Genomic DNA, 25,912 nt, shown 5'->3' with positions numbered 1-25,912 from the left:
GTGTCGAGCAGCATTCTGGCGGTTTCGCTGCGTCTTTCGCGGCGATTTGGTCAGGTTGTGGGGTTAGCAGCGATGAAAGTGCACTCTTGATGCGATGCGACGTGCAAATGTGGTTGTGACGAAGGGACGAGCGACGGCGCCGTGCAGCGATCAATCCGACGGGGTACCTACGCCATACCATTTTGAGACTTGGTGAGGGGTTGTGCCCGGCTCAACTCCCTACACTCGTGACTTTGGTACTGTGCAAATTATCGAAACGTTGTCGACCGCAGAATATGTGACTATCTGTCGGTTTATCCAGAATTTAGCGTTGTGAATCAATAGCAACAGACACCTCAAGCTGAGGTTTACCGCAGACCTTCCGTCGAGTTCCGTCACGTGCACGTGCGTCATCGCGCGGGAACGCGTGAAACTCACAGCTCTTGCCCAGTGTTTGTTCACCCGCATCTCCCACCTCCTTTCACGCATCGTTTCGTTTCTCCTAGCTCGGCAAGTGCTGGTATCATCTTGTTTGTCTTGTCGCTTAGTGACTCTCGTAGAGGCAGGCGGCAACCAAGTGCGCTCTCGGAAATATGGAAGACGTTGAACATCATCACAAAATGTGATAACATCTCAACAAGGTTCAGATGGATTAATTGAGGCTGAGGATGGGCACTCGATATATAACGGCGCGACACCTCCCAAGTCAGCCCTCAGCACAACACGCCACACGTCGTCAACGCAACAAGGCAACCACTGCAGCCGGTGTTGGTACTATTCATATCGCAGGTTGATGAGTCTCATCTGGCGTTTATCCCTTTTGGACACTGGCAGCGGATACTGCATGCTTCGCGCACATCTCATGTCCAATCGTTCGTTGAGGCGTTCCACGATGTTCAAGAGGGGCGGCCTCTCAGGCAGCAGTCGAGACAATTTCCGTAAGCAAGGCTCGTCCAAAGGGCAACCTATTGTAACTCGGTGCTACCATGCCCGCCTGCTGCGCCTTTTATATGACTCACAGCCTATCATGCACTTGACCACTTTGGTAGGTACCTTGTTGAGTAGCTCACAGGTAGAGCTGGCATGCATGCGACCGCTGCCCCGCATTGCGAATCAGAGCTTCAGATGCGCCATTGCTTCATGAACCGACGCCTCTCGCAATCAGCTGCCTAGAGACCTGAGACTCACCCTTACAAGAATATGCTTTCTGTACGTGGCCGCAATTATGCGGCTTTAGATCTGGCTGCAAGCTACACGAAAGATCGTGGCCTCCCCTACGACAAAACCAAACATCCAACAGGTCTTGTGTCGTTTAGGAATGCGGAGAACGTAAGCAAGAGTCGAACAGCATTGCTGGAATACTTGAGTATCAGAGCTAATGCACCGAATAGTTTCTCATGCGCAGAAAAGTGCTCGATTACGTGACGACCAAGGTTGGTCTTTCCACTTGAACAAAAGGGTCTCACTTAACATATCGTGTAGTGCGTTCCTTCGTTTGAACTCGACACATTGACCTATCATGACGGCCCGTTCGGCTCTCAACGCTTACGACAAGCAATGGCTACCTTCATCAACAAGCGCTTCTTGCCCGCATCAGCTGTGGCGATGGATGAAATATCCTTTGTCAGTGGTGTGACGGCATTGAACGACATGTTGTCACTATGTCTGACCGATGGAGAGAATGAAGGTTTGCTCCTTGGCATGCCGATATATGGCTCTTTCAACCCAGATATGCGAAGCATGTCGAAGTGAGTCTCGACGTGTCAATAACTGCGTTCAGCAGCCACTGAACTTGGAACAGCTGCAAGTTGGTTTACACCCCATTCCATGGCGTGGATCAGTTCATTACCGGAGCGATCGAATGTTACGAGCGCGCCCTTGAAGAAGCGGGCCGAAACGGAATTGACGTGAAGGCACTTGTCATTTCCAACCCGCACAATCCTCTTGGCGCGTACCATGTACCCTCGTGAAGGTTGTCGAACTGACTCATCTTTCCAGGGCAGTGCTATACTCACAAAGCTCTCGAGGCCATACTACGATTTTGTTCAAAGCATAAGATACATCTCATCAGCGATGAAATCTATGCTCAGTCAGTGTATCGAACGGATGAGTCTCATCCAGGCTTTACATCAGTACTCTCTGTAGACATGGCCGGCATCATTGATGATAAGCTTGTCCATGTAATGTACGGGATGTCGAAGGTCAGACCACTTTTGTGCGAAAAATGGTTGTTGTAACTGATGCGTTGATAGGACTTCGCCGCTGCTGGTCTGAGACTAGGATGTCTGGTCACCCGAAACGAAGAACTCGGTCAAGCTGTGCAATCTCTAGCGTAGGTCTGCTTGAGCACCCATGTACAGCTAAGAAGGCTAATACGTCTACTTGGCAGACGTTTCCACGGCGCATCACCAGTGACAGACGCTATAGCCACTACTATACTTGAGGATGACGAATGGCACGACCAATTTCTAGCCGAGAGTGCAAGGGTGCTAAGTGAACACCAAGAGCTTGTCACCGAGGGACTTGATAAAGCTGGAATTCACTATAACAAGCAAGCGTAAGTACAACCCAGCGTTTTCGAGTTGTTGCATTGGAGGAGGCACCACTGACAGAACCATGTGGCCTAGTAACGCTGGGTTTTTCCTCTGGATCGATCTCTCGGCGTGTTTACGGAGCGCGACGTGGCATGATGAGGATGAATTGAGACAGGCGCTGTATGATCACGGCGTAGAGATGTCAGCCGGCCACGCGTATCATGATGAAAAGCCAGGCAATTTCCGCTTTCTTTTCTCAATGGATAGAGATACTTTGGAAGAAGGTCTGAGAAGAGTTATTGGCTTCCACGAGACTCGTAGGCTAGATCGGTCTTGATCGCGGCTAGCAAATTAGCAATTATGATGCACGGGATAAATTGGCTCGGGACTGTAATGGTGAAATGTCAATGCAGGAACAATGGACAATGTGCACGATGTGACGTGAGACGCTCGTGACCGCGCGAAAAGGCGCCACGCGACTGTGGGTCCTTGCACGAGATCGTCCCGCCAGATCGGAATTCCAACAGGGGAAAGTGCGTCATCATTCCAGCCATCTAGCCTCAACCCTTACAAACAAGTCGCACCACGCCTGTCCCTATGTCACGATCGCGTTAACGACAACCAGGCATCAGAATGCCGCCCATCCTCTCCCGAAAGCGCTCGCGATCCGCCTCACCGCAAGCAGAACCGCCACCGAAGCGTGCGCGCGCTCGCAAAGCTACTGCACCCACTCGCAAAGGCAAAGAGTCCGTCTTCGAAACCCTCGACGCACCGCCGAAAGCCAAGCTCACGCTGGCCCAGACCAAAGCCCTGTTGGAACAAGAAGATGACGACAGCGAGTTGTCAGAACCGGAGAGCAGCGAAGATGACTTCGAAGATGTTCCACTGAACGGCGCAAACAAGGGCAAAGGCAAGGGAAGGGCGACAGCTGGTGGTGATAGCGACGAGAGCGAAGCCGACGATTGGGAAGATGCGCTTGGTGCGCAGAATAACAATAAACCAGACCACGGTCCTGCACCCGTCATCACTGGCGACATCGCCCTCACCCTGTCCGCCGCGCCAAAGACCGCCTTCGACTCGAAATCGGAAGGACAAAAGGGCGCATCCAAGATACAGCGGCAAATACGAAATGTCACACATTGTATGCACGTACAGTGCCTGATGTACCACAATCTCATAAGAAACGCTTGGATACAAGACAAGGAAGTGCAGAAGATACTAGTGGAAGGCATGTCGGCCGGCTGCTGGCGCGAACTGGAGAGGTACTGGGATAACGCCGGAATCACAGACGGCCCTAGTCTTGTCGTTGTGCAGAGGGCGCCGAGTCCTCCGCCCAAGCAGGTCACGAAAGAGAAGAAGGGTACGTGGAAGAGCAGCGGAAAGAACGGCGTCAAAGTGTATGAAAGCCCGCAGAAGCGATCGTCTGCTCGCGAAGACAAGAAGAAGGCTCCCGTAGGCAAGGGCACGGGCAAGGGCGATGCCAAAGGCGCCAAGAAGGGTCGCGATTGGAACGCGACGTCTGAACCACTCGAGCCAAAAGCCCCAAATATGTCAGCTGGTGATCCCCTGCTTCGCCTCCTCAAATATCTCTCTGCATACTGGAAATCCAAGTTCCAAGTCACAACTCCGAGCCTACGCAAACGCGGCTATCTCTCGCCATCAACGCTAGAAGCCGAGATCAATACCTGGAGAGGGGACCCCGACCATCCCGATACTTTTGGCGAGCGAGTGGAGAACGTAGAAGCATTTCGCGACACAGCTCGTAAATGTGAGGGGAGCAGGGACTTGGGAGAGCAATTGTTCACCGCTTTAGTACGAGGGCTCGGCATAGAGGCCCGCATGGTAGTCAGTCTACAGCCAATTGGTTATGGCTGGAATCAGGGCGAAGAAGGAACGCCTAAAAATCTGGAGAGATTGAAGGATGCGAAACTTGCCGACAGCAACACTCCTTCGAAATCAGCAGCCACGAACGGTAGAGCGAAACCTCCCGCCGCTACGAATAAGGGTGGCAAAATGGCCGAAGTTGACCCGGATGATAGCAGCGATCTGAGCAGTGTCATATCTATCTCTTCAGGATCCGAAGATGAGCGGCCTGCTAAGAAAAAGCCAAAGTCACGCAACGTCCGCGATGAACTGCCATTTCCGACCTACTGGACAGAGGCCATTTCTCATCTCACCCATACACCTATAGCAGTTTCGCCGCTTCCCAAGGCGATAATCGCGAGTGCGGCGTCTTCAGACAAATTCTCCGAGTTCTACGCTCGCGGTGGAACGGCCGACAGGGCGAGGCAGGTATCAGCCTACTTCATCGCCTTCTCTTCTGACGGCACAGCAAAGGATGTCACTGTAAGATATGTACCCAAGTGGCCTGGTCGGACAAGGGGTGTTCGCATGCCTGTTGAGAAGATACCAATACACAACAAACGCGGCAAAGTCAAACGGTGGGAAGAGTGGGACTGGGTGAAGTCGCAAATGCGCCCCTATGCACGACCCCACGACAAGCGTCAGCCATGGGATGAAGTTGAAGATGAAGGTGATCTTGTCTTGGTACAACCAGAAAAGAAGAAGGAAATGCACGAAGGCGGAAAGGAGACGCTACAGGGCTATAAGAACTCCACTGAATACGTGCTCGAGCGCCACCTGCGTCGCGAGGAGGCACTCATACCCGGCGCCAAGATCGTTCGACATTTCACCTTCGGCACAAGCGGCAACGAGAAAACCGAGCCGGTATATCTGCGGAAGGACGTTGTAAACTGCAAGACCCAAGAATCCTGGCACAAAGAAGGCCGAGAGGTACGGGAAGGTGAACAGCCCCTCAAGCTCGTACCTAGGCGGGCTGTTACGGTGACACGTAAACGCGAGATGGAAGAGCAGGAACGTCTTGAAGGCGAGAAAGTGAAACAAGGGCTCTTCTCTAAAGCGCAGACGGACTGGATCATTCCTGATCCTATTGTTGACGGCAAAATCCCACGTAACTCATACGGAAACATTGACGTTTATGTGCCCACGATGGTGCCGAAAGGCGCTGTTCACGTTCCACTCAGGGGTACGGCGCGCATATGTCGCAAACTCAACATAGACCATGCGGAAGCGTGTACCGGGTTCGAGTTTGGAAAGCAACGCGCTGTGCCTGTCATAACCGGTGTTGTAATTGCACAGGAACACGAGGATATGCTCATTGATGCTTGGGAAGTTGAAGAGGCGGAAAAACAGCGAAAAGAGAGAGAAAAGAGGGAAAAGTTCCTGTTGGGGCTTTGGAGAAAATTTGCGAGTGGACTGAGAATCGTGGAAAGAATGCGAGAAGAGTACGGGGAGGATGTTGAATTGCCAGTCAAGGAGAAGGAGATTTCGGTCGAAGAAGATGGTGGGGAGAAGAAGTCGCAATGGGAAGTGTTTCAGAACCACACCGATTTCGAGGGCGGCTTCATGCGCGGCGATGGCGCTGATTCTGGCGGTGGCTTCGTACCTGAACGGACACACCAGAGTATACACCATGATGATGACATGGCTGGTGGTTTTCTACCAGCAAGTCAAGACGATCCTGAGCATGGGGATCTCACCATTGACCACGGCGAAAAGAAAGATGTGTCGCGCGCGCCCATGGCGGAAAGTACATATCGCACACCGATCTCCCTCACCCAGGCGCTTCAGCAGCCGCCCAGCGAATCCAGCGAGCATCCTGATGATGATGCGGACGAGGATATGGACGCGCCTGAACCTCCAGAAGACGAAAACAACGACGAAGAAGACGACGAGGATATGCCTCAACCAAAATCTACCCGTCGCAAGTCGAACGCCACATCTTCAACTCGTGGTCGTGGTCGTCCACGTGGTCGCGGAGCCAAACTCATGACAGCGTCCACGCGAAAACGTAAGTCTACGGTCATAGAATCAGGGTCTGACAATGACACACCCTCTGGCGCTCCTTCCGACCCACCAACACCACCGCCATCTACACGTTCAGCGCCGAGGCGTAAGGCAGCCAGGAAAAGTGACGCACAAGTCAAGAGCCACTTCTTTGCCGAAGGAAGCGATGGTGAGACGGATATGACGGATATGACTGAGCGGAACTCGCCAAGGAAGAAGACGGCCGCGACACGAGGACGCGGGAGTGGCAAAGGCAGAGGGAGTGGACGGGGAAGAGGCAGAGCGGGGAAAGCCAAGTAGCAATACGAGAGTAGGGTATTGACACTGAGGCAGACGTGCAAAATCACTCGAGCTAATCTTGAAGATACGGTCAGAGGGCATGAATTCTGTCAGCCTACACTACCTAGGTAGGGCTAGGCCAGTGAGACAGATCTCACGATCCGCCTGTGCCAGTGCGCTTACCTCATCCGATAGCGTGGCGGAGCCCCGATCCGACTACCACATTACATCATCTCTTCCCCAGATTCCTCCCACATGCGCAAAACTCCCGAAACTCAAAAGCGCAAAAATGCGAAAAACTTCAGCGTCAAAAAATCAATAGCAACTAAGTATTGCCGCATCCAGAAGGCACTCGCGAGTCGACGCCATGCATGCAGCTCTGTTTTTAGAACAGCCCAGCGTCGCTAGGTGCGCCTGGGCAAGTCTTGGTTCCGCCGCTGCATCCTCCCGAATCTTGGCAAACTTTTGTACCCGACTTTCCCCCCTAACTCCCTCGCCCGAACAGTCAGCTTGTTGAAGCCAAGGTGCGCCGTCGCACAGCTGGGAATTGCTTCTTTATCGCCGTTCTTATCGCGCTGGGAGCCCTCTTACACCCGGTCCCTACATGAATGACAGCATGACAGCGGCGGCAATTCGATGGTCCGGCAGTGCTAACGGTGGTAGCGATGCGTTGTTGGGGTACGCCTGCAGCACTGTTATCCCAATCGTACGCCAAAGTACGGTAGGCATGCTCTGGGCGCGGCCTATGTGGGAATCTCCCCCAACATCCCGAGTGCCACGCCCGCCGTCTCCTTCGTATTCGTTCTGAGGTGTGCCGGCGCGAGCGCCTCTTGGCTATAATGCGCGATGTTTGATCTGCGATACCTAGCTCGCACGCTCATTAGTTGCCAGAAACGTCATGCTCTCCGGTCTTTTTCTATCGATGCGTCGAGATGTGTGCATGGGGTTGGCGTTTATAAGTATATTGCTGCTGCTGTTGTTTTATTTTATTGCGCCCCGTCCCTACACCGGCCTTTATCAGTCTCTCACTTTGCCAATCTTTTCCTTTGGCAGCTGTCACTCGCTTTGAAGACTTTGACTTTGGTCTTATTGTTAATTATCTAATTTTTGGGAAAGATGCGCTTCTCCGAGTTCCTTACCGTCGGTGTTGTGGCGCCTCTTGTGGCTGCTCATGGTGGAGTCCCAGGGGCACCCAAGATGTTTGGCCTACCGAGAGACTTGCAAGCCGACTTTAAACCTCCTGTCGCTGCTCGCGTGCTTCGACACCCCGCTCAGCCAAGGGATGGCATGTTGGAAACCCGCCAAGGTGGTCAGAACGGCCGTTGCGGACCCAGCTTCGCCAACGCCAAGTGCGCTGCGGGCTACTGCTGCTCAGGTGCCGTATGTTGATCTTAGATCTTGAACTGTTACAATAGCTGACTCACTCTAGGGATACTGCGGAACGACCAAAGATCACTGCCAAGCTCCTGACTGCTTGATTGACTTTGGCCCGGCTTGCGACGCCAACAAGACACCTGGTGGAGCCAGCACACGCAACGACCCCCGTCCTCAGAGGGGCAGCGTCGCATACGGAGGTGGTGGTGTCTACGCCTGCAAGAAGGCTGGCACTGTCGCCATTACCTACGATGACGGGTAGGCTCATTCACAACCCCACGCATTGATAGCACGACTAATCAGCATCCAGCCCATACATCTACACCGACCGCGTCCTCGACCAGTTCGCCACATATGGCTTCAAGGCCACATTCTTCGTCACGGGAATCAACCTCGGAAAAGGCGCAATCGACAGCACAGCGCAGTGGTCCAATGTGATCAAGCGTATGGTTGCCGAAGGTCACCAAGTCGCATCCCACACATGGTCTCACCAGGATCTTAGCCAAATCACCGATGCGCAGCGCTACGACCAGATGGTCAAGAACGAAATGGCCATTCGCAATATTATCGGAAAGTACCCCACATACATGCGTCCTCCTTACTCGTCTTGCAACGACGCTTGCCAGGCAGTGATGAAGAACTTGGGATACGTAGTCAGCTACTTCGACTTGGACACGGATGACTACAACCAGCTATCCAACATCCAGGTTGCCAAGAACAACTTCAAGAACAAGATTGATACCACCGTTGGTGGTCCCGCCTCAGGTCACCGCCTCGCTATCGCCCACGACATCCATGAGCAGACTGCTCTCAACCTTACTGGTTACATGCTCGAGTATCTCAAGTCAAAGGGCTACCGCGGTGTCACTATGGGCGAGTGCATGGGTGAGCCCGAGGCGAACTGGTACCGTACTGCCACTTCCGGCGGCTCTACTACTCCTCCTGCCTCTGGCGGCGGTGGTAGCGGCAGTGGTACTGCTGTTTCCACTGACGGATCTTGCGGCTCAGGCAAGGGAACGTGTGCTGGATCCACCTTTGGCAACTGCTGCTCTCAATACGGCTGGTGCGGATCATCCACTGATCACTGCAGCGCCGGCTGCAACTCTGCCTTCGGAACCTGCACTGGCACTGGTGGCAGCGGTGGCGGCTCAACTACCCCCGCCCCAACCAAGAAGGTCTCTACTGATGGCACTTGCGGAACTCAGGGTGGTGCTACTTGCGCTGGTTCAACATTCGGTAACTGCTGCTCGCAGTATGGATGGTGCGGATCTACTTCAGGCCACTGTGGTTCTGGATGCCAGAGCGGATCCGGCACTTGCAACTAGAAGTTCGTACACGAGAGGAGCATTTAGACCTTACTTGTGTAGAGGCGATGCTCGTAACGCATCTCTGTATGCGTGTTAATACATCAAAATAATACAAACAAATACACATACTTTTACAACACCTGACCTCTCCGCAACTGTGTGATCACCTCAGGGAATGATAACATATAGTCAATTAGGAGCAATATCCAGGACGTGGTCGAGATATGTGAAGACGGCGAAATGCCCTTCGCAGCGCACACTTGAAGTGTCCGCACATTTCACAGAGTACATGGTCATGACTGTTGCAGCAATGGAATTTTCGACACAAATTACAGTTAGTTTATGAAGAGTGATGTCTACATCTTTTCCGCAGCAGACTTGTAAAGACCTCTTCGTACGCACTCTAGCAAAAGTGCAGCGAAGAATTACCACCCATTTCATACCATCAAGCACTTACTTCGACTATCTAAGTCCCCTGATTACTTCTCTCGAAGACCATGGCATTAGCCATACTCCCGGCAATCATCGTCAGTTTTGTGATCGTCGTGGCATCGCTCGGTACATTCTACATTTACAGGGCATACAGGCGCGTGCGCTATACAGTCCACGATGTGGAGCGCAGCCGCCATATCGAAATCGCCGGTCTCTCGCAACAACCGCCCATTGAACTCCGTGACCTCGAAGGTCCGCGTAAACAGTATCAGAGCGGTCAGTGGTACGGTTCCGGGAGTGTAGTTCCCACACACGTCGCGCCGGCCGCGAAACCACTGCCGCATACTCCGGAGATTGAGTACTCAGGAGGGGAAGGGCTTGTCAGACCTCCTGGGCGAGTCTTCCTATCCACTGAGGTACAGCAACCTGAGCTACTCTCTCCAAAGCCTGTGCGCACGGTGACCAAAAGGCCGAAGGTCGAACCTGCGAGTACCGCATATGACTCAGATCAAACAGCAGCGTCGGAAATATGGGACAAGATCGAGAAGGGCGAGCCTGGACCGTCACGGCGTAAGGCGCAGAAGAAGTCACCAAAGAAACCGAATGCACCAATACCCGAAGTACTCCGAGATCCTTCAGAGTTTGAACGCGACACCATGACAGACGTCGACATTGATAGTAGCACCAGAGAATGGGCAAAACCCAATCGCCCCACGCTGCCATTCACACCACGCTCGAACAAACGCGAGTCGTCTGACAGCATGGCTACTGTTGTCGACGCTAACAACGCGAATATCGAACGCCCCCAGTCATACATTAAGCGCAAACAAAGCATTGGCACAGGAGCGATCAAGCCGACTGAACCGCTAGATCGAGCTGCAGAGGCGCGCCGCCAGATGGCGGAAAGGAAGAAGCAAATGGTGGAAAGGCAGAAGCAAGAGGAAGCTGATCGTCTAGCAGAGGAGCAAAGGCTGGTAGACGAACAAAAGCAGCGCGCAGCTGAACAACAGAGACTAGCTGAAGAGAAACAGCGACAGGAAGATGAGGAAAAAGCCCGCTCGTTGGCACAAGTTTCCGATGACGAAGATATTGATCTAGACAATAAGAGGCCCTCTGACTCTCAAAGACCGCGCACTCGCCGGAGATCCGACTCTTCCTCCAAGTCGAAGCGTGAGCGCAAGAGTCGTGATACGTTGCTCACACGAACTCCCAAGCGAGCATATACCTTCGCGAACGACGCTTCTGATAGTATCGATAGCCCCAATACGGACGAAAAGACCGGTCGCAATAGTAAGGGGAGTTCTAGAAGCATGAGTATGAATGATCAGGCAAGGCCAAACTTCAACGCGTCGATGCCGTCAATTGCCGAGGGGGCCCATGTCGACCCTTTCTCTGACAACGCAGCAAGACATTCGTATGGCTCTACCAAGAAATCTGTTTCATCAATGTACTCTCCCGATTACATCTCATCAAACGATGGCGAAGGAAACTACACCTCGAGGCCTGCCGACTACAAACGCAGGGCCGTGCCTGAAGACACACCGGAGAACCCGTTTGCCTCTGACAAGAACCCCCAAGACCCTTTCGCGACAGCGCAGAGATCCTCGGCTGCGTCAAGCAACGAGAGTCGAGTGTCGTTCTCCCAAGTACAGCGACGATCGAACGCTTCCAGCAATGAAAGCAGAAATAGCTCAGGTACGAACTATTCCAAACGTAGCGACAGTAAAGCCAGCGCAAAGAATCGTGCTTCTGTGGATAGCCAAAGCAGTCAGCAGTCAGCGAACGCTCGTGAAAAGCCTGAACGGAAGCCATCTGTCGCTTCCCGTGCATTCAGCAAGATCAGTCGCAAGTCTTCATCTTCGGAAAGGAAGAAAGAAAGAGATTCTTCGAGCTCGACGCAATCTCGGGAACATGAGCGACCAGGATTGCGGGGTGGAGGAAAGATGTACGTGGAGGGGCCGGAAGAGCTGTCATCGTCAGAGGATGAGCATGAAGACAGAACCAAGCAAGAGCATAAGGTGAAGAACGGGGTGGAGATGCGCGGCGGTTCAGGAGAGAAAATCGAGAGTAAGAGTGAGGTTGAGACGGAGAACGATCATTCGGACGTGAGCTCAAGCGATGAGGACGAGATCGAGAGCGAGAAACACGACTCCTCCGAAGAGGAAGGCTCAGGCGATGATGATGACGCATCCGAGGATGGGGATTCGGAGTCCGAAATCTCTGATGCGGGCACTTCTGACGCCATTACTTCGGATGACGAATCTGAGGAGGAGGTCTCGGATGATGAGCAGGGCCCGGTACTGAAGAAGCCGATTGAGGTCGTGGGTGTCCCAGCTGGGAACGCGGGCAGGGTCAAGGCGTGATGCATCGATGACCGTATTTTCCTTTCCGCTGGTAGGGTTCCGCAGGCGTGACTCTCTCTTGCGCTCTTCGCACATATCTGTATTTTACTTGTAGTCGTGATAATGACTAATACCTGTGTTTGATTCATTGTTCATGTAAAAACAGCATCCATTACCTCGCCGCCTACTCTTGATAGGAGAGAAGATGCACACATGTGATACGTGAGCTAATGATCTAAAGGACACTCGCACCTCATACAAGAAAAAAACCAAACAGGCCTGCGGGCTACATTAAGACAAAAACCTACAAAGTAGGTAACCTAACAGCAACGTAGGCTCTAGGGTGTTTAGTTTTTTCTTAGATTGGCGTGCTTGTGGCGACTGATTTGCTCCATATTGCTCATATCGCACGACCTCATGTGCCATCTCTAGACACGCTCGTCCAGTCCCCAATCCCCTCATCATAGATCAAACGAAAGTACACTGTCACATTCAAGACGACTCATTCAAGAGGACAATGCAATATATTCCCAGAATGCCCATACCCATGCTACCAAATGCTAAATCGACCTGGTATCCCCAATCTTGCCCAATCCAGCCAAAAGCAAACGCCTGAAATGGAGACATCACAGCCTATCCCAAGAAAAAGTCAATCGTACATCATGAGATAGTGCCTAGATCATGACATACAACGCCCGCCCGCCAACCGAAAAGAAAACGCTCATGTACCAATGACCCGGAAAATCGCTAACAAAACAAGGGAAGAAGGAAAGAAGGAAGGAAGGAGTTGAGAAGGAACGAATACACACATGAGGATTAAAAATAATACTAAAGGATTTGGTATAAAGACAAGGCGTAAAGCGAATGCATGTTGGTGGAAAGAAAGAGAAGGAAAAGGTTAACGAAGGGTGTCAATATCAAACTTTTGGTCCTTGCGAACCGTGACCTGGGGTCTTCTTCTGCTTCTGATGCTGCTTCTGATGCTCGCGTGTGTAATCAATGGTTTGGTCAAAGAAAATGGAGTGAGTGAGGTAGTCGGAGAGATCGTTTGATGCTTGTTTGTCGTCATCGTCATCGTCGTCTTCGGCTGGTGATAGGTAATCGTCGTACGAGGGATCTTTCGCTCGCTTGTTCGATAGCTTATCCTTGGATGACGAACTGATGGTATGTGGTTTTTTGGAGGTGTGTTTGGCATCGGTCGAAACGATATCCATAGAGTCGACAGCTTTTGGCCCTGCGTACGGACTGCGTCTACTAGGCGCTCGAATGGTGGTGTTTGAGTTCTTCTCTTCTAGAGCTTTGTCTTGGACGTCTTCAACGCTCAGCACGTTTGCCGGTCCAACGCTCGGTATTGGCGGAGGTGGCATCGATGCGCGCGCCTGCTTCTGCTTATCTTGTTTGCGTGGGGATGCCGGGATGGTGAATATGGGAATGGGCTCCGGCTTGATCTGCAGCTCGGCTGCACGCACGCCCTCACCAAACTTGGGGGCTCCTTTCTCATCCCAGAGTCGCTCGTCGATCCTTGCCTCATCTTCGCTAGTAAAGTTGAGATCCTTGATGCTTTCGTCAAGACTGTGGCGTATTCGCTCGCTTTCAGACGATACCCGCTCGGAATCTCCGAAGCCTGAATCCTGATGCATTGGCATACGGTACCCTTGCGCTATTGAGAAGCCCGTGCCAACTCTGCGTGAAGGTTCTGGACGATCGAAAACAAAGGAGCCGGTGCTGACGCGCGACGGGGGGGAAGTATTGGAGGCAGAAGAGTCCATGGCAACGTCGTATTCGAGGTTGGTGAGCACTCCAGAGGCAGGAATCTGGAATTTCCGACCTTCTTCGTAGCCCGGCGAGGCATCTGAATCTAAGTATCCTTGGTCTGGCTGTGTCTGTGCCAGTTCGTGTACGCGAGTGCTAAAGGAGGCCTTGTTCCCAAACTCTCGATGATCCTGATCAGACGATCCTTGTGCGCTGCTTCGCATAGAGTGTGGCTGGAGTCCAACAAATGACACGCTCAGCGGAGCGTCGTCGGCTGGCCTGCCCCCAAGAAATGAATTCTCCATCTCGTTTGGCGGACTTGTGATACATATGTCTTTCGGCTCTTGCGTGACAAAGTCATGGACGTCAAGGTCGGCGCATCCTCGCTGAACGAGCTTGGTATCGCCGTCAACGTAAATTTGCTCCCACCTCGTTTCTCTACTAGCTGGTAGGCTTGCAAGCTCGTTCTCGAGCTCTGAGTCGTCGAGCGACATGACGGACCGATGGCCGGGATAAGGCGAGTATTCGCTTCGTCTGTTTCTCTCGCTGATGCTCAAGGGGCCAGGAGATCGTCCACGATCGGAGCGGTTGTCGGGAATGATGTATGAGCCAGAAGATGCGGGGTATTCTGTGCGCGGTATGTTGATTTCCTCGAATGACGACTGCTGTCTGGAGTGGCGGCGGTGTTTGGATATATCCTCGAGGTCGACTGCCGTCCTGGGGTCGATGTACTCCTTGTCGCTTCGATGTGTAGAAACACTACTTCTTATGGCAGCCTTAGGCTTGAAGTCCCGGTCTAGTATATCGTCAGGGAATTTCTTGAGCAGGCTTGCTGCTGACGGTCTCCCTTGGGGTGAGTCACTGAGCAGGGCTCTGATAATATCGCGGAAGTAGACCGGTACATCTGTGTTTGGTCGATCAAGGGTGCGAGTTAGTGGTCGCTGTTGCCGTTCCGGTTCGTCTTGCAGTTCGGCCAGCGCCCACAACACCATGCCCAGTTGAAAGAGATCTGACTTGACGCCGATGTATATTGTTACACGCTGTCCGCTTTCGACTAGCCTGGCCAGCTCAGGTGACTCCCAGCCGACAGGGCAACCGCGACGGTTGATATCGATGATCTTGGCGTTGTCGTCGTTGTCTATAACGATGTTTGAGAGGGTGAAGTCGCCTTGCACAAATCCAGCTTCATGAATCTCGGACAGACCCTCGACGATTTGTCGTGCCCACCGCTCGCGGCGTTCCCAGGTGAGTTGTCCCATGGGCTTGTATTGGCTTGTGGGCTTGAAGTCGTAGATGACGTCCACCAGCGCGCCCAGCTCAGCATAGCTAATGAGTAGCCCTTTGATGAGCTCGTTCTGCTCATCGACTATGACGCCTTCGAATCTGATGACTGACTTGGATTCTTGCAGGCTGACGAGAGCGTTGATCTCATACAAAAACTCCTCGACCGCGTCTGGACCCGGAATCTCCTTCTTGATGTACGTATTGTTGTTGACGGAGACCTTGTATACGAAGCCTGAGATGTGAGAGTCGAAAGAGATGGCGCTCTCTCGGAAGCGCTTGCAGTCGAGGTGTTCGATGGCTGACGTGGGCGGGTACGGGATAGCCTCGTTGATATCCTCGGTGACGTGTACATGGAGACGACCGTCGGCAGTCTCGAGCTTGAGGTTTGTAACGGTGTCGTAGAACTGGATATCGGGTAGCGAGTCGCGGATGGCTTCGTAAATGCGCTTGCTCTTGTCGCGTTGGTAGTGCATCGTCTTGAGGTCCGCCTCGAGTGAGTCCGCCTCGAGATGGCGGTAGTCGCACGATACTGTAACTCGCCTCCATTTGGTGGGTTCCTCGGCAAAGGTGACGAAGAACTTCTCGCGGTCCGACAGGTCGCGGAAGTGCATGCTGAGGTTGAGGATCCACTTTGCTTCGAGCTCCTCCTGCAACCGTACATCGTCGATGTCTGAGGCTGAGTGATGGGAGCCGCGGTCCGAAAAGGCGTCTGCAACTTCCACTGGCGGGAGTTGTGGGGGTCCCTCGATTGTAGACATTTCGCCAGCCGACATGTAGTCTTCGGGTTCTTCAATGCCATAGTCGACCTGGCGCGCGCCTGCTGGTATGTTGGAGTCGGGACCGCCGCCAATGGTGCGCTCTATACTGGGAAATGACTCCATTTCTGGCAGTGACTCCTTCTCCTTCTCGCTATGACTCTCGTGCGGACTCAGCACGTCTGGAGCGGACATGGACGGCACAGACATAGGCGGGGGCGAGGGGTTTCGCTTCGAGGGCACGGAGCTCTTGCGGTCTTCCGAGACAGCTCTTCGATGTTCCGTCTCAGGCACCTCGAGCAGCTTGTCTCTCTTCTCGCTCTGCATTCGCTTGAAGGTCAGGGGCCTCGGCAGACCTGGGATGACTTTCCTGCTGCCTCTCCGCCCCAGCAGTCCGCCGCTCGAATGGGGCCTCGTGATCTCCTTGCTGTCCTTGTTCTCTTTGCTCTCCTTGTTCATGCTCTCAGACATCCTGGGCTTGGTGGGCGAGGGCGGTGGCGTGTGCTCGTCCTTCTTCAGCCAGGAGCCGATCTTCTGGAAGTTGAGGCGGTCCCACATGCTCCTATGCTCGCCCACTTCGGTGCGCGCGCGCTGGCGGCTGCGACTCCTGCTCGAGTCGCCATTGTCGGCCGATAGCAGCGGCATCTCTTATCCCCCTCTGCCAGCCTTCGGGCGTGACGTTGGCGGGCGGGCGCGCTGCGGGGAGGTTCCTGGTCGGGGTGGTTCGATACGGGTCGACTGGATTGGTGCTATCGATTTGGCGCCGACTGCATGCTGTGTCGCGGTCCTGTGTAACTGTGGCTGTCTGCGTCCATGGATCTACGTGATGCTCCGTGCCACGCCACCTGCTCGCTGCGGATTCGAGGGCTGCAGATTCTGCACGACAATCTCCGTGCTAATGACGAAAATACCGCGGTCGTCTATTGTTGACGCCCAAGCGACATGCGCCCAAATGAGCAAACGGGCCGCAGGGCAATGCACGCGGATGTCGCTGGTGAGGCTCGGCGGGGGTCTGGTCAGGAGCAGGGCGGCGACGAGGAGGCTGGCGGAAGTGTGCTAGAGGCGACGCGATGCAATGTGCGATGATGAGTCGTCCCAAGCAACATGGGATGAAGGCGACTGAGGCTGGGGGCGCGGAGCCAATGACAGCGCGCAGGCGGGCGAACGGTTGAACACCGCCTTAGCGTATCCCAGGCAAAGGCGCCAAATCACAATTCCAGAGGCGACTGTCGGCACCTCACACACGCCTAAGCCTTCGGTCCCAGGTGGAAGACAGCGACGGGGAAGAATCAAATAATGCAAAGGAGAAGTAAATTTTTGCAGCGCCCCCCTATGGTAGCCATGTATCTGCTGTACAGCTGGCGGTCAAGCGCCAACACCACATTGGACAGAAAAGGCCCTCTGCCTGCAGCGGCCGCAGCACCAAAATCCCGAATCTGGTCCTCTGCCTGTCAAATCAGGCGCGACGCCGCCCTGGGTCCCGCCGTGACATAGCACCGATTCCCTACCCATTGGCCGCCGCGAGCCTGTGGCAGCCACTCTAGCAGACCTGCGGTGAGAGTCACACATCTCACCGTCGCAGCTGGCATGCTCAACCACCACCCGCTGCCTCTCCAACCCTTGGGAACCGCCATATTAAATTCCTGCTCTTGCTCCCTTTGCTCTTCCCTGCCTCAGCCGCCGCCCCTCATCAATTTTCACATCACCATATAGCCAAAACCCCTCATTTGGGCCTGCGTACATTAGTCGACGCGTAGACGAGGGCAGCTACTGCACCTCATGGTACTTGCGGGAAGGTACTCCGTCGTCGCAACAGTACACGAACTGCCCCACTCAGCAGCTCGCACAAGGCACGGCTCCGGCAAGCTTCGAGTAAAGCTGCTGCTGCACCTCGGGGCCATCATGCTCGCTAATGTATCTCCATCCCTGACCTGGGTTGTACTTCCGGCTGTCTTCCCAACAACTTGAAGCCGTCCATCATGACCATCAAGAATGAACAAAGGACCTATCCCTTGCGCATCTTATCATTCCCAAGCCCTGATCTGTAGTCCCTCACCCACTTCACCGGACCGCGCCATGCCGCCGCACATCACAGCCTCGAGGACACACCCAAGGACAAGCAAAACCACCAAAACAAAAAGTGAAGCTTCCTCACCACCGAAACAGCAAAGTCTGACAACAACCTCAACTTTTCCCAGCCCCTGAATATGATTCGTTCCCTCCAGTTCGCAGTGTGCGTTGTTCACGCTCCTTTCACTATATACCAGGCAACGCCCGTTGACACGTCAATGTGGTTCATGCACCAGACGAAGGAGTCGAGGGCTAACGCACACGGGCTGCGCGTAAGGCGCTGAAACATCACCACATGCATTCTTTCTTGCTAGCCACAAACGCCACGAACAGCGTTGGCATTTTCTCCTCTTCTGTTAGTCGTGTTTTAGCCCGGTGTTTTTCCAGGTGGCTTCAGACATGTGGCAGTTGCGTCACAGACTACATAGTTCCTTCCATCGCCATGCCATGCAGGCGCAGAGTGAACCAGGCGTAACGCGGCACTTGCAAAATTCGGCCGTTGAAGCTGACGACGCACTATTGCTAATCGATTGCATAGTGTAGCCGTCACGAAAATGCCCGGCCCAAATATGCGCATGGCTTGCTGCGGCATCCCACGATCCCCCCTGTGACGCGTGGTGGGGTTCGTGCATGAGGGGTAACGAAAAACCACGAGGGCTAAGGGAGGGGTTGGGGAGCTGCAGCTTGGGTACGTAGCTGCCATGCTGTCAGAAAACGGCTGAAACTCTGATTGATGAGCGTAAATGATGCTGCTTCCACAAGGTTCTATCTTTGGTGGGCTGAAGACATGCCTAGGTATAAGAGCTGTGGACGAAGACGGGAGTGGTAGCTAGGTACGGACCGCCCCGCTATCGGCAGCCTGTGAACGCGGAAGAGGGCAGAAGGGATCATGCTGGATATGCTTCCTTCTTATCAACCCGCATATTGTGGTTGACGTGAGATCATCCATTTGCATCATCGGAACCTCTTTCACTCACGCGCATGGTACGCATTGAATCGCACTATGAGAAGAGAGAATTGTTATCATTCATTACCAATGCAGTCGAATCGTTATGGCTCTATGGCCAATGCATATGCAAAAAACGCCCAAAATGCGCTGCGCTGCTGAGCACGCTATTCGCTTTATCGTACAAGTATTTCGTCCCAAGTGAGACTCGCTCAGTCGTCGTCCTCACCAGACTCCTCCTCCTCCTCTTCCTTCTTCTTTTGCTCGCGCTTCTTGCGGTCGCCCTTCTTTCCCTTGAGCTCCTTCTCCCACATCTTGTTCGCGACGTCCTTGTCGAGATCTGGGAAGACAATATCGAAGACTTCCTTGTACCATTGAACCGGGCGGCCTTCTATGCCTTCTTTGATGTTCTGTCATGTGTTAGCAGATAGCTTGATTTTCATTTAGAACAGGAAAACGTACCTCAGGCAACTCAAGCCAATCGCTCATGTTGTCGTGTGGGAAGATGACCGTCTTTGCGCCCGCTCTCCGTGCAGCAACAGTCTTCTCACGTAGTCCACCAATCCGCAGCACCTTGCCGGTAAGAGTCAGCTCACCAGTCATGGCAACATCATCCCTGATCTTCCTGTCAAGTGCCAGACTGAGCATGCTGGTCGCCATGGTGATACCAGCGCTCGGTCCGTCCTTTGGTGTGCCACCCTCGGGGCAGTGAAGGTGTATCCTGGCGTGTTCGAAGAACTTGTTCTTGGGGAACTCGCGGGCCATGATACTCTTGGCGAACGAGTAGGCTACACTGGTCGACTCCTTCATGACGTCCCGAAGCGATCCACTGCGCTCAAGACCGGGTGATGAGGATGCTGAGAGCGCGTTCTGCACTATCGATTCTATGTAGAGCGCTGAACCGCCCATCGACGTCCATGCCAGACCCATGGCCACACCGGGTGGCGTAAAGTCGTACAGACGATCTGATGTGAAGATGGCGGGTCCGACGTAGTCCTTCAGGTTGTCCTTGGTGATGGAGACGTGCACGGAATCTGGGATCTTGAGCGCGACGCGAGGCTTCTCGGTGGTCTGCTCTTCAATGTTTTCCGGTGTCTCCTTGAGATCGCTTTTGTCCTTCTCTGACTCCTTTTGCGCAGCCTTACCCTCTTCAGTGAGCGCTGCAGCCTCGGGGAGGGCGTCTTCGCCTACATCGGTGACAATCTTCAGTGCTGATTTGCGGTACACCTTCTCAATGTGCTTCTTCAGATTTCGAACACCAGACTCGCGACAGTACTTGTTGATGAGCTCAACAATCGCATCGCTCTCGAGAACGACATCGGCGTCCTTCAGCCCACTCATCTCCTTAGCTGCGGGAGACAGGTACTTCTCAGCAATGGCGATCTTCTCGTCTGAAACGTAGCCTGACAGTCGAATCACTTCCATACGGTCTAGCAATGGTTGTGGGATTGTCTCATCCATGTTTGCTGTGCACACGAACAGCACCTTTGAAAGATCGACAGGTACATCCAGGTAGTGATCCAAGAAGCTGTTGTTCTGCTCTGGGTCCAGCAGCTCGAGAAGTGCTGATGCTGGGTCGCCGTGGTTGCTGTTGCGTCCGATCTTGTCAACTTCGTCAATCAGAACAAGGGGGTTCTCTGTTTGACATTTCTTAAGCGCTTGAATGATGCGTCCTGGCAGCGCACCAACGTATGTCCTTCGATGACCCTTGATCTCTGCTACGTCGTACATACCACCGACACTGAAGCGGTAGTACTGACGGTTCAGTGCGCGAGCGATCGACTTTCCAATCGACGTCTTACCCACACCGGGTGGACCGACCAAACACAGAATCTTTCCTTCCACTGTGCCGCGAAGTTTACCAACAGCGATGAATTCCAGAATGCGGTCCTTGACATCTTTCAGTCCGTGATGATCCTCGTCCAAGACTTCTCGCGCATGTTGGATACCGAAGTTTTCGGCGCTGCGCAGACCCCAGGGTAGCTGTGTGAGCCAGTCAAGGTAGTTACGTGTGACGTTGAACTCGGAACCGTTGGGCTCAAGACCCTGTAGCTTGCTCATCTCCTCTTCGAAGACCTTGCGCACAGCTTCGGGCATAGCCAGCTTGTTAGCCTTTTCATTGAACTTTTCGATAAGCTTGTCCTTTCCGTCCGATTCGATACCGAGCTCGCGCTTGATACCCTTCATCTGCTCCATCAACATGTACTCGCGGTGCTTCTTGGTGACTCTGGCATTAACATCGTCGGCAACCTTCTTTTGCAATTCCGCGCTGATGAGCTCCTTCTTGAGCACTTCCAAGGCCTTGCTGAGACGCTTCTCAATGTCCATCTCTTCGAGCGCATCCTGTAATTCATGCGACTCAGCTTGTGCTACCGCGGCGGCGAAGTCAGCAAGCTTAACAGGGTCCTCTCCAACGTTCATAGTGGTATGGACAGAGAAGGTCGAGACGTGGTCGCGGAACAGCGGATTGAGCAGTGCAACTCCCTTGAAGGTGTTGACAATCTCGTTGACCAGCACCTGGATTGTCTTGTTGCTCTTCAGGTCGAATGGCTCTTCGACCATATTCTCAACATCGGCAATGCTGACATTGCGACCCTTGAGGATGGTGGGTACGAGCGCTCCCTGGGCCGCCTTGGCCTCTTCTGTTGCCTCCTCGAAGCTAGCGACGACATCGCCCTTGGATTGTGTTGCGCCTGCCTCCGGCTCTGGGGTATCCGCACTCTCGCTCAGTGTGCTTTCAGCCACAGATGACTCCTCCTTCGCTTGCGGTGGCGACTTGAGACCAGTCATCTTTATGCGACGGTGTGGGTAGAGGACGCAGGTCATGGCAAAGTTGTCATCGGCACCCACGGGGAATGCGCTGGTGACCTGGCAGAATGTGCCCACGTCGTACACCTCGCTGGGATCGTGGATGACGTCCTTGTCGGCACCATCGTCCTTGAACATGAAAGCACCGATGTAGGGTTGCCCTCGCTTGACCATGTCCGCAATCGCCTGTCCGACCTCTCTATCTCTAATTGTGATGGCCTTGTAGAATCCCGGGAACAGCGGACGCTTGACGAGCGGTATCGCCATGACTTGCGGGTAGACGTCGGGTATCGAAGGCTTGACGAGGGCTCTTTCGGCGCCCTTTCGCTTCTTGCCACCGCCGTCGCCGCCTGAACCGCTTCCTCCTGCTGCGCTGCCTCGCCCAGAACTCGCCTTTGGTGGTATTGGCTCAGGCGCATCGCTCTTGCCCTCGAGCTCTTCTGCTCTTTTCTGCTCCTTCAGCTTCTTGGACTCTTCTGTTTCTTCCTCCTTGGCCTCCTCCAGCGGCTCTAGTGGCGCCTTTGTATCGTCTTCCTTCCGTCTACCCAACGTTGTGGAGAAGCTGCGGTATGCGAAGAGCGCGGCGGGCGGCGAGGAGCATCGGTGATGTTGCCGGGCAACCAGCGATGCCGTGCATTGTGCGGGGAGATGGCGCGACGAGGCTCTAGTGGTGATAGTCCTCGCATTCGATCGTGAAGCCTGACGAAGGGCCGCCCGCCACGGCAAGTTCTGTCCGTGGAACATGATGAAATGGCGTTATGTCGGCGTGGGTGGTGGTAATACTATACAAAGAATGAAAAGAGTGCACGTGGGGATACGTGGCACTCGTAGTATGACCGGGAAATCTAAGAAGAGGGTTGGGTGGGGTGCAATGAAGGTTGACAGGTTGTAGTGGCGGCGTGTGAATTGCTCAGCATCCTTCCGAATCTCGACATCATCACCGCCCAAGCTCCTCCGATAGCCCCGATGGCAAAACCTCGGCAACACGCGACACTGCCAATCCGCCTCCAACCACCGCCTTTCTTTCGATTACTGCTCGATTCTGGCACCTCAATCCATTTCAACCCTTTCTCCTTCCAATCTACTTCACGTCGCTTGCTCGCAGTCACTTTGCCATCTATCGTCAGGCTCCGACCTCGGCTTCTCTTCCAAGGTTCATGCTCGCCGTTTACGTTTCCAGTCTTGTAGAACATCATCGAATCCGATCGAAAGCAGGCAGACCGACCGCTCGATCTTGCTTATACATCACATGCGCCTAGTAATCTGGATGCGCGCTCTTGCCGCAATGCGGGAGAGACGCGTATCTGGGCATATCGACTCTTAACTCCGTTGTAGGGCGCAATCTCGTTCTAGGATATGCACATCGTGCTTGTTACAGTGTTCCTAGATATGGCCCGAATATATACCCCGAAAGCGAATCTGCATAGAATCGTGCCCACAGCAAGTCTCAATGCGCGTGGGCGATGCTTCCTCAAGGGCGCTATGAACGTGGCTACACGCGTGGGTCATGGTTACCGGGCCACGTAGAGACCCCAGCCATCGCGCATCTCATCGCGCGATCACGTGAGGCCGTTTTCGAGAGTTAGTCGTGTCGCATTTCGCAGCATACAAAGCGTTGTAGCTCACTAATTGAAAGAACAATGGTATACGTATACTTCAACTGGGATTTGTAACATTCTTTGCAAAGCATAGCTTCCTTGTAGGCGTCTGACGGGGCGCCAATCCAGCTGATCCCGGTGCTGTCCATGAAGCCACGACGGAGTGACGATGATGGAGAAGATCCCCCAGTTCCCTCTTGGCCTCTGCTCAAGTCACGTCAATTAGCGGGCGATCTTCCCACGCCAATGGTAGGTTCCACGATATGATCACGCTAACGTCATCGCGTTCCACACATTCCAACGGCACGATGTCCGCCCAGCGCCGAACGCTTGTCACAAGGCCAGCAAACGGCGGCTCAAGCACTATGAGATCACTCCGGATCTCATAATACCGCTATACTTTACCAATGCAATAGCCTTCAGTTTGCTCAGCCTCCACAGCGGTTCTAACCTTCACTCAACTCACGATCGGCTAGTGTCTTGAAAGCGACATCACCATGTCACACCATTCGTCGCTCAATGACAACACGGGTACGCCTTCAAAGTGAACCACCCTAATTGCATGTTCACTAATCCATGATAGAAAGTGCATCTCTACCTCGACGCAAGAAGGAAGTGCAAACCCGCATGAAAGATGGCAAAGAGGTCGAACTCCACACTTGGAACGGTCCACAAGATCCTGACAACCCGTATGTTCCTCGAGACTCCACCTGAACTCAATTGCTGATGGAAACCAGGTTCAACTGGTCAACCAAGTACAAATGGTTCTTGACAATAACCGTTTGCTTCATCTCCATCTTGACAGGTCTTCCGGCTGGGTCTTACGGCGCTGGAAACGAGTACATGGCAACACTATTCAACGTTCAAAATGAGCCGTTTCCAAACCTTTACTGGGCGACGTGTTCGTGGAATATGGGTGCTGCTATTTTCCCACTACTATTCGTACCTTTGACCGAAAACACTGGTAGAATGCCTGGATATTTTGTAGGTTTGTGTGGCCGCATAGCCCATCAAATCGCTAACCCCTGCGCAGGTCGCCTACATCGTGTTCGAATTGTTCCTGTTCGGCTCAGCCTTTGCCGATAACTTTGCAACCTTGGTCGTCACCCGTTTCTTCGGCGGTGGCGCATCTTCCGTTTCCATCAACATCGTGGGCGGCAGCATTAGCGATGTATGGAAAGGTGACAAAGCTCGGAGTCTGCCGATGTCCATTTTCGGCTTCACGTCCGTAGCTGGTATTGCTCTTGGACCCTTCGTGGGTTCCGCAATCGTACAGCTTGGCTATCCTTCCACTGGACTGCAATCTCCTTGGCGATGGTAAGCATTTGCATCCCCTGATTGACCCGACTAACAAACATGCAGGATCTACTACATCCAAATCATCTACAACGCGGCCCTAATCCCAGTGTTCTACATAATCCTCAAGGAAACTCGTGGCGACGTCATCCTCAAAAAGCGCGCCCAGAAGCTTCGCAAAGAAACTGGTCGCGAAGTCTACGCAGAATCAGAGCTCGAGAAGCCCTCGATAGCCAGCTTGCTCAAGGTTTCATTCATGCGACCTACCAAGATGCTATTCACCGAGCCTGTCGTGACCTTCTTCACTCTTTGGATCAGTTTCGCCTGGGGTATCCTCTTCCTGTTCTTTTCCTCAGTCGTCCAAACTTTCAGCGCTAGCTACGGTTTTGATACCTTCCAGACGGGTCTTGTCCAATTGGCCATCACGGTTGGAGCGCTCATTGGTACGCTTATCAATCCCTTACAAGACTGGATGTATCTTCGCACTGCTTCCAAGAACAAGGAACGCCCTGGCAAACCCATACCCGAAGGTCGCTTATATACCAGCATCCCTGGTTCCTTGCTCTTTACTGCGGGATTGTTCATGTATGGATGGACGTGTCGACCAGAAATTCATTGGATCGTGCCTGCGATAGGCATTTGCATCGTTGGTGTGGGCATCTACTCCATTTACATGGGTGTAGTCAACTACCTCACGGATGCTTACGAGAAATACGCTGCTTCTGCACTTTCAGCCGCATCGCTTGGTCGTAACACGTTCGGAGCCTTTCTACCTTTTGCTTCATATTCGCTCTTCCAGAACTTAGGGTTCGGTTGGGCTGGCAGTCTACTGGGCTTTGTAGGACTAGCGTTGAGTCTTGTGCCTGTGGTGCTACTCCTGAAAGGGCGTCAGATCAGGGCAAAGAGTCCTTTTATGTCAGAAGCCACATTCGACGATAGGGATGACGACGAAGAAGTGAATGATGGCAAGAATGGTGCGAGTCATCGAGGTACATTTGGACCAGCGGGCGTCGCAGGTGGGCCACCTGGCGCAGTGGACGAGCATGTCTAGATGGCACACGAGGTCATGCAATATGGGTGATAGGTAGTTAAAAGGTCTCCTTGAGTATTCTTTAGATCATTAGCTCATTTGCCACAGGTGTGCCGTCTGAACACCTTCCGCCTGAGATCTTTCTCTACAATGTGCAATCGGGCAATCGCTTCGCAGACCTCAACCGAGAGAGTTGAGGGCTATATTGTACTATTATCTAACGCAAAGCTAAACGCGGAGACCATGTATTCACTAGCAG

The 25,912-nt window shown here is 53.4% G+C and overlaps 6 protein-coding genes across 6 annotated transcripts; 4 read left to right on the top strand and 2 right to left on the bottom strand.

The window, feature by feature from the left end:
• Positions 1–3,146: 3,146 nt before the first annotated feature.
• J4E83_002316 (uncharacterized protein) lies at positions 3,147–6,680 on the top strand (the record flags this gene model as incomplete). The annotated part of the gene is made up of 1 exon (XM_049329264.1): positions 3,147–6,680. The coding sequence occupies one exon, from the start codon at positions 3,147–3,149 to the stop codon at positions 6,678–6,680; it is 3,534 nt and encodes a 1,177-aa protein (XP_049192236.1).
• A 1,095-nt stretch (positions 6,681–7,775) lies between these two features.
• On the top strand, positions 7,776–9,358 carry J4E83_002315 (uncharacterized protein; the record flags this gene model as incomplete). Its single annotated transcript, XM_049329263.1, has 3 exons — positions 7,776–8,039; positions 8,089–8,291; positions 8,344–9,358. The coding sequence occupies 3 exons, from the start codon at positions 7,776–7,778 to the stop codon at positions 9,356–9,358; spliced, it is 1,482 nt and encodes a 493-aa protein (XP_049192235.1).
• A 479-nt stretch (positions 9,359–9,837) lies between these two features.
• Positions 9,838–12,135, top strand: J4E83_002314 (uncharacterized protein; the record flags this gene model as incomplete). Its single annotated transcript, XM_049329262.1, has 1 exon — positions 9,838–12,135. One exon carries the CDS (start codon positions 9,838–9,840, stop codon positions 12,133–12,135), a length of 2,298 nt encoding a protein of 765 aa, XP_049192234.1.
• Positions 12,136–13,031: 896 nt separating this feature from the next.
• Positions 13,032–16,550, bottom strand: J4E83_002313 (uncharacterized protein; the record flags this gene model as incomplete). The annotated part of the gene is made up of 1 exon (XM_049329261.1): positions 13,032–16,550. One exon carries the CDS (start codon positions 16,548–16,550, stop codon positions 13,032–13,034), a length of 3,519 nt encoding a protein of 1,172 aa, XP_049192233.1.
• Positions 16,551–19,133: 2,583 nt separating this feature from the next.
• PIM1 (ATP-dependent Lon protease pim1) lies at positions 19,134–22,473 on the bottom strand (the record flags this gene model as incomplete). The annotated part of the gene is made up of 2 exons (XM_049329260.1): positions 19,134–19,331; positions 19,384–22,473. The coding sequence occupies 2 exons, from the start codon at positions 22,471–22,473 to the stop codon at positions 19,134–19,136; spliced, it is 3,288 nt and encodes a 1,095-aa protein (XP_049192232.1).
• A 1,430-nt stretch (positions 22,474–23,903) lies between these two features.
• On the top strand, positions 23,904–25,674 carry J4E83_002311 (uncharacterized protein; the record flags this gene model as incomplete). The annotated part of the gene is made up of 4 exons (XM_049329259.1): positions 23,904–24,016; positions 24,065–24,311; positions 24,361–24,644; positions 24,690–25,674. The coding sequence occupies 4 exons, from the start codon at positions 23,904–23,906 to the stop codon at positions 25,672–25,674; spliced, it is 1,629 nt and encodes a 542-aa protein (XP_049192231.1).
• Positions 25,675–25,912: the final 238 nt, after the last annotated feature.

This window comes from Alternaria metachromatica (genome assembly GCF_023757995.1).
Source record: "Alternaria metachromatica strain BMP 0045 chromosome Unknown scaffold_3, whole genome shotgun sequence".
NCBI lineage: Eukaryota > Fungi > Ascomycota > Dothideomycetes > Pleosporales > Pleosporaceae > Alternaria > Alternaria metachromatica.
This window is presented reverse-complemented; position numbering and strand designations above follow the sequence as displayed.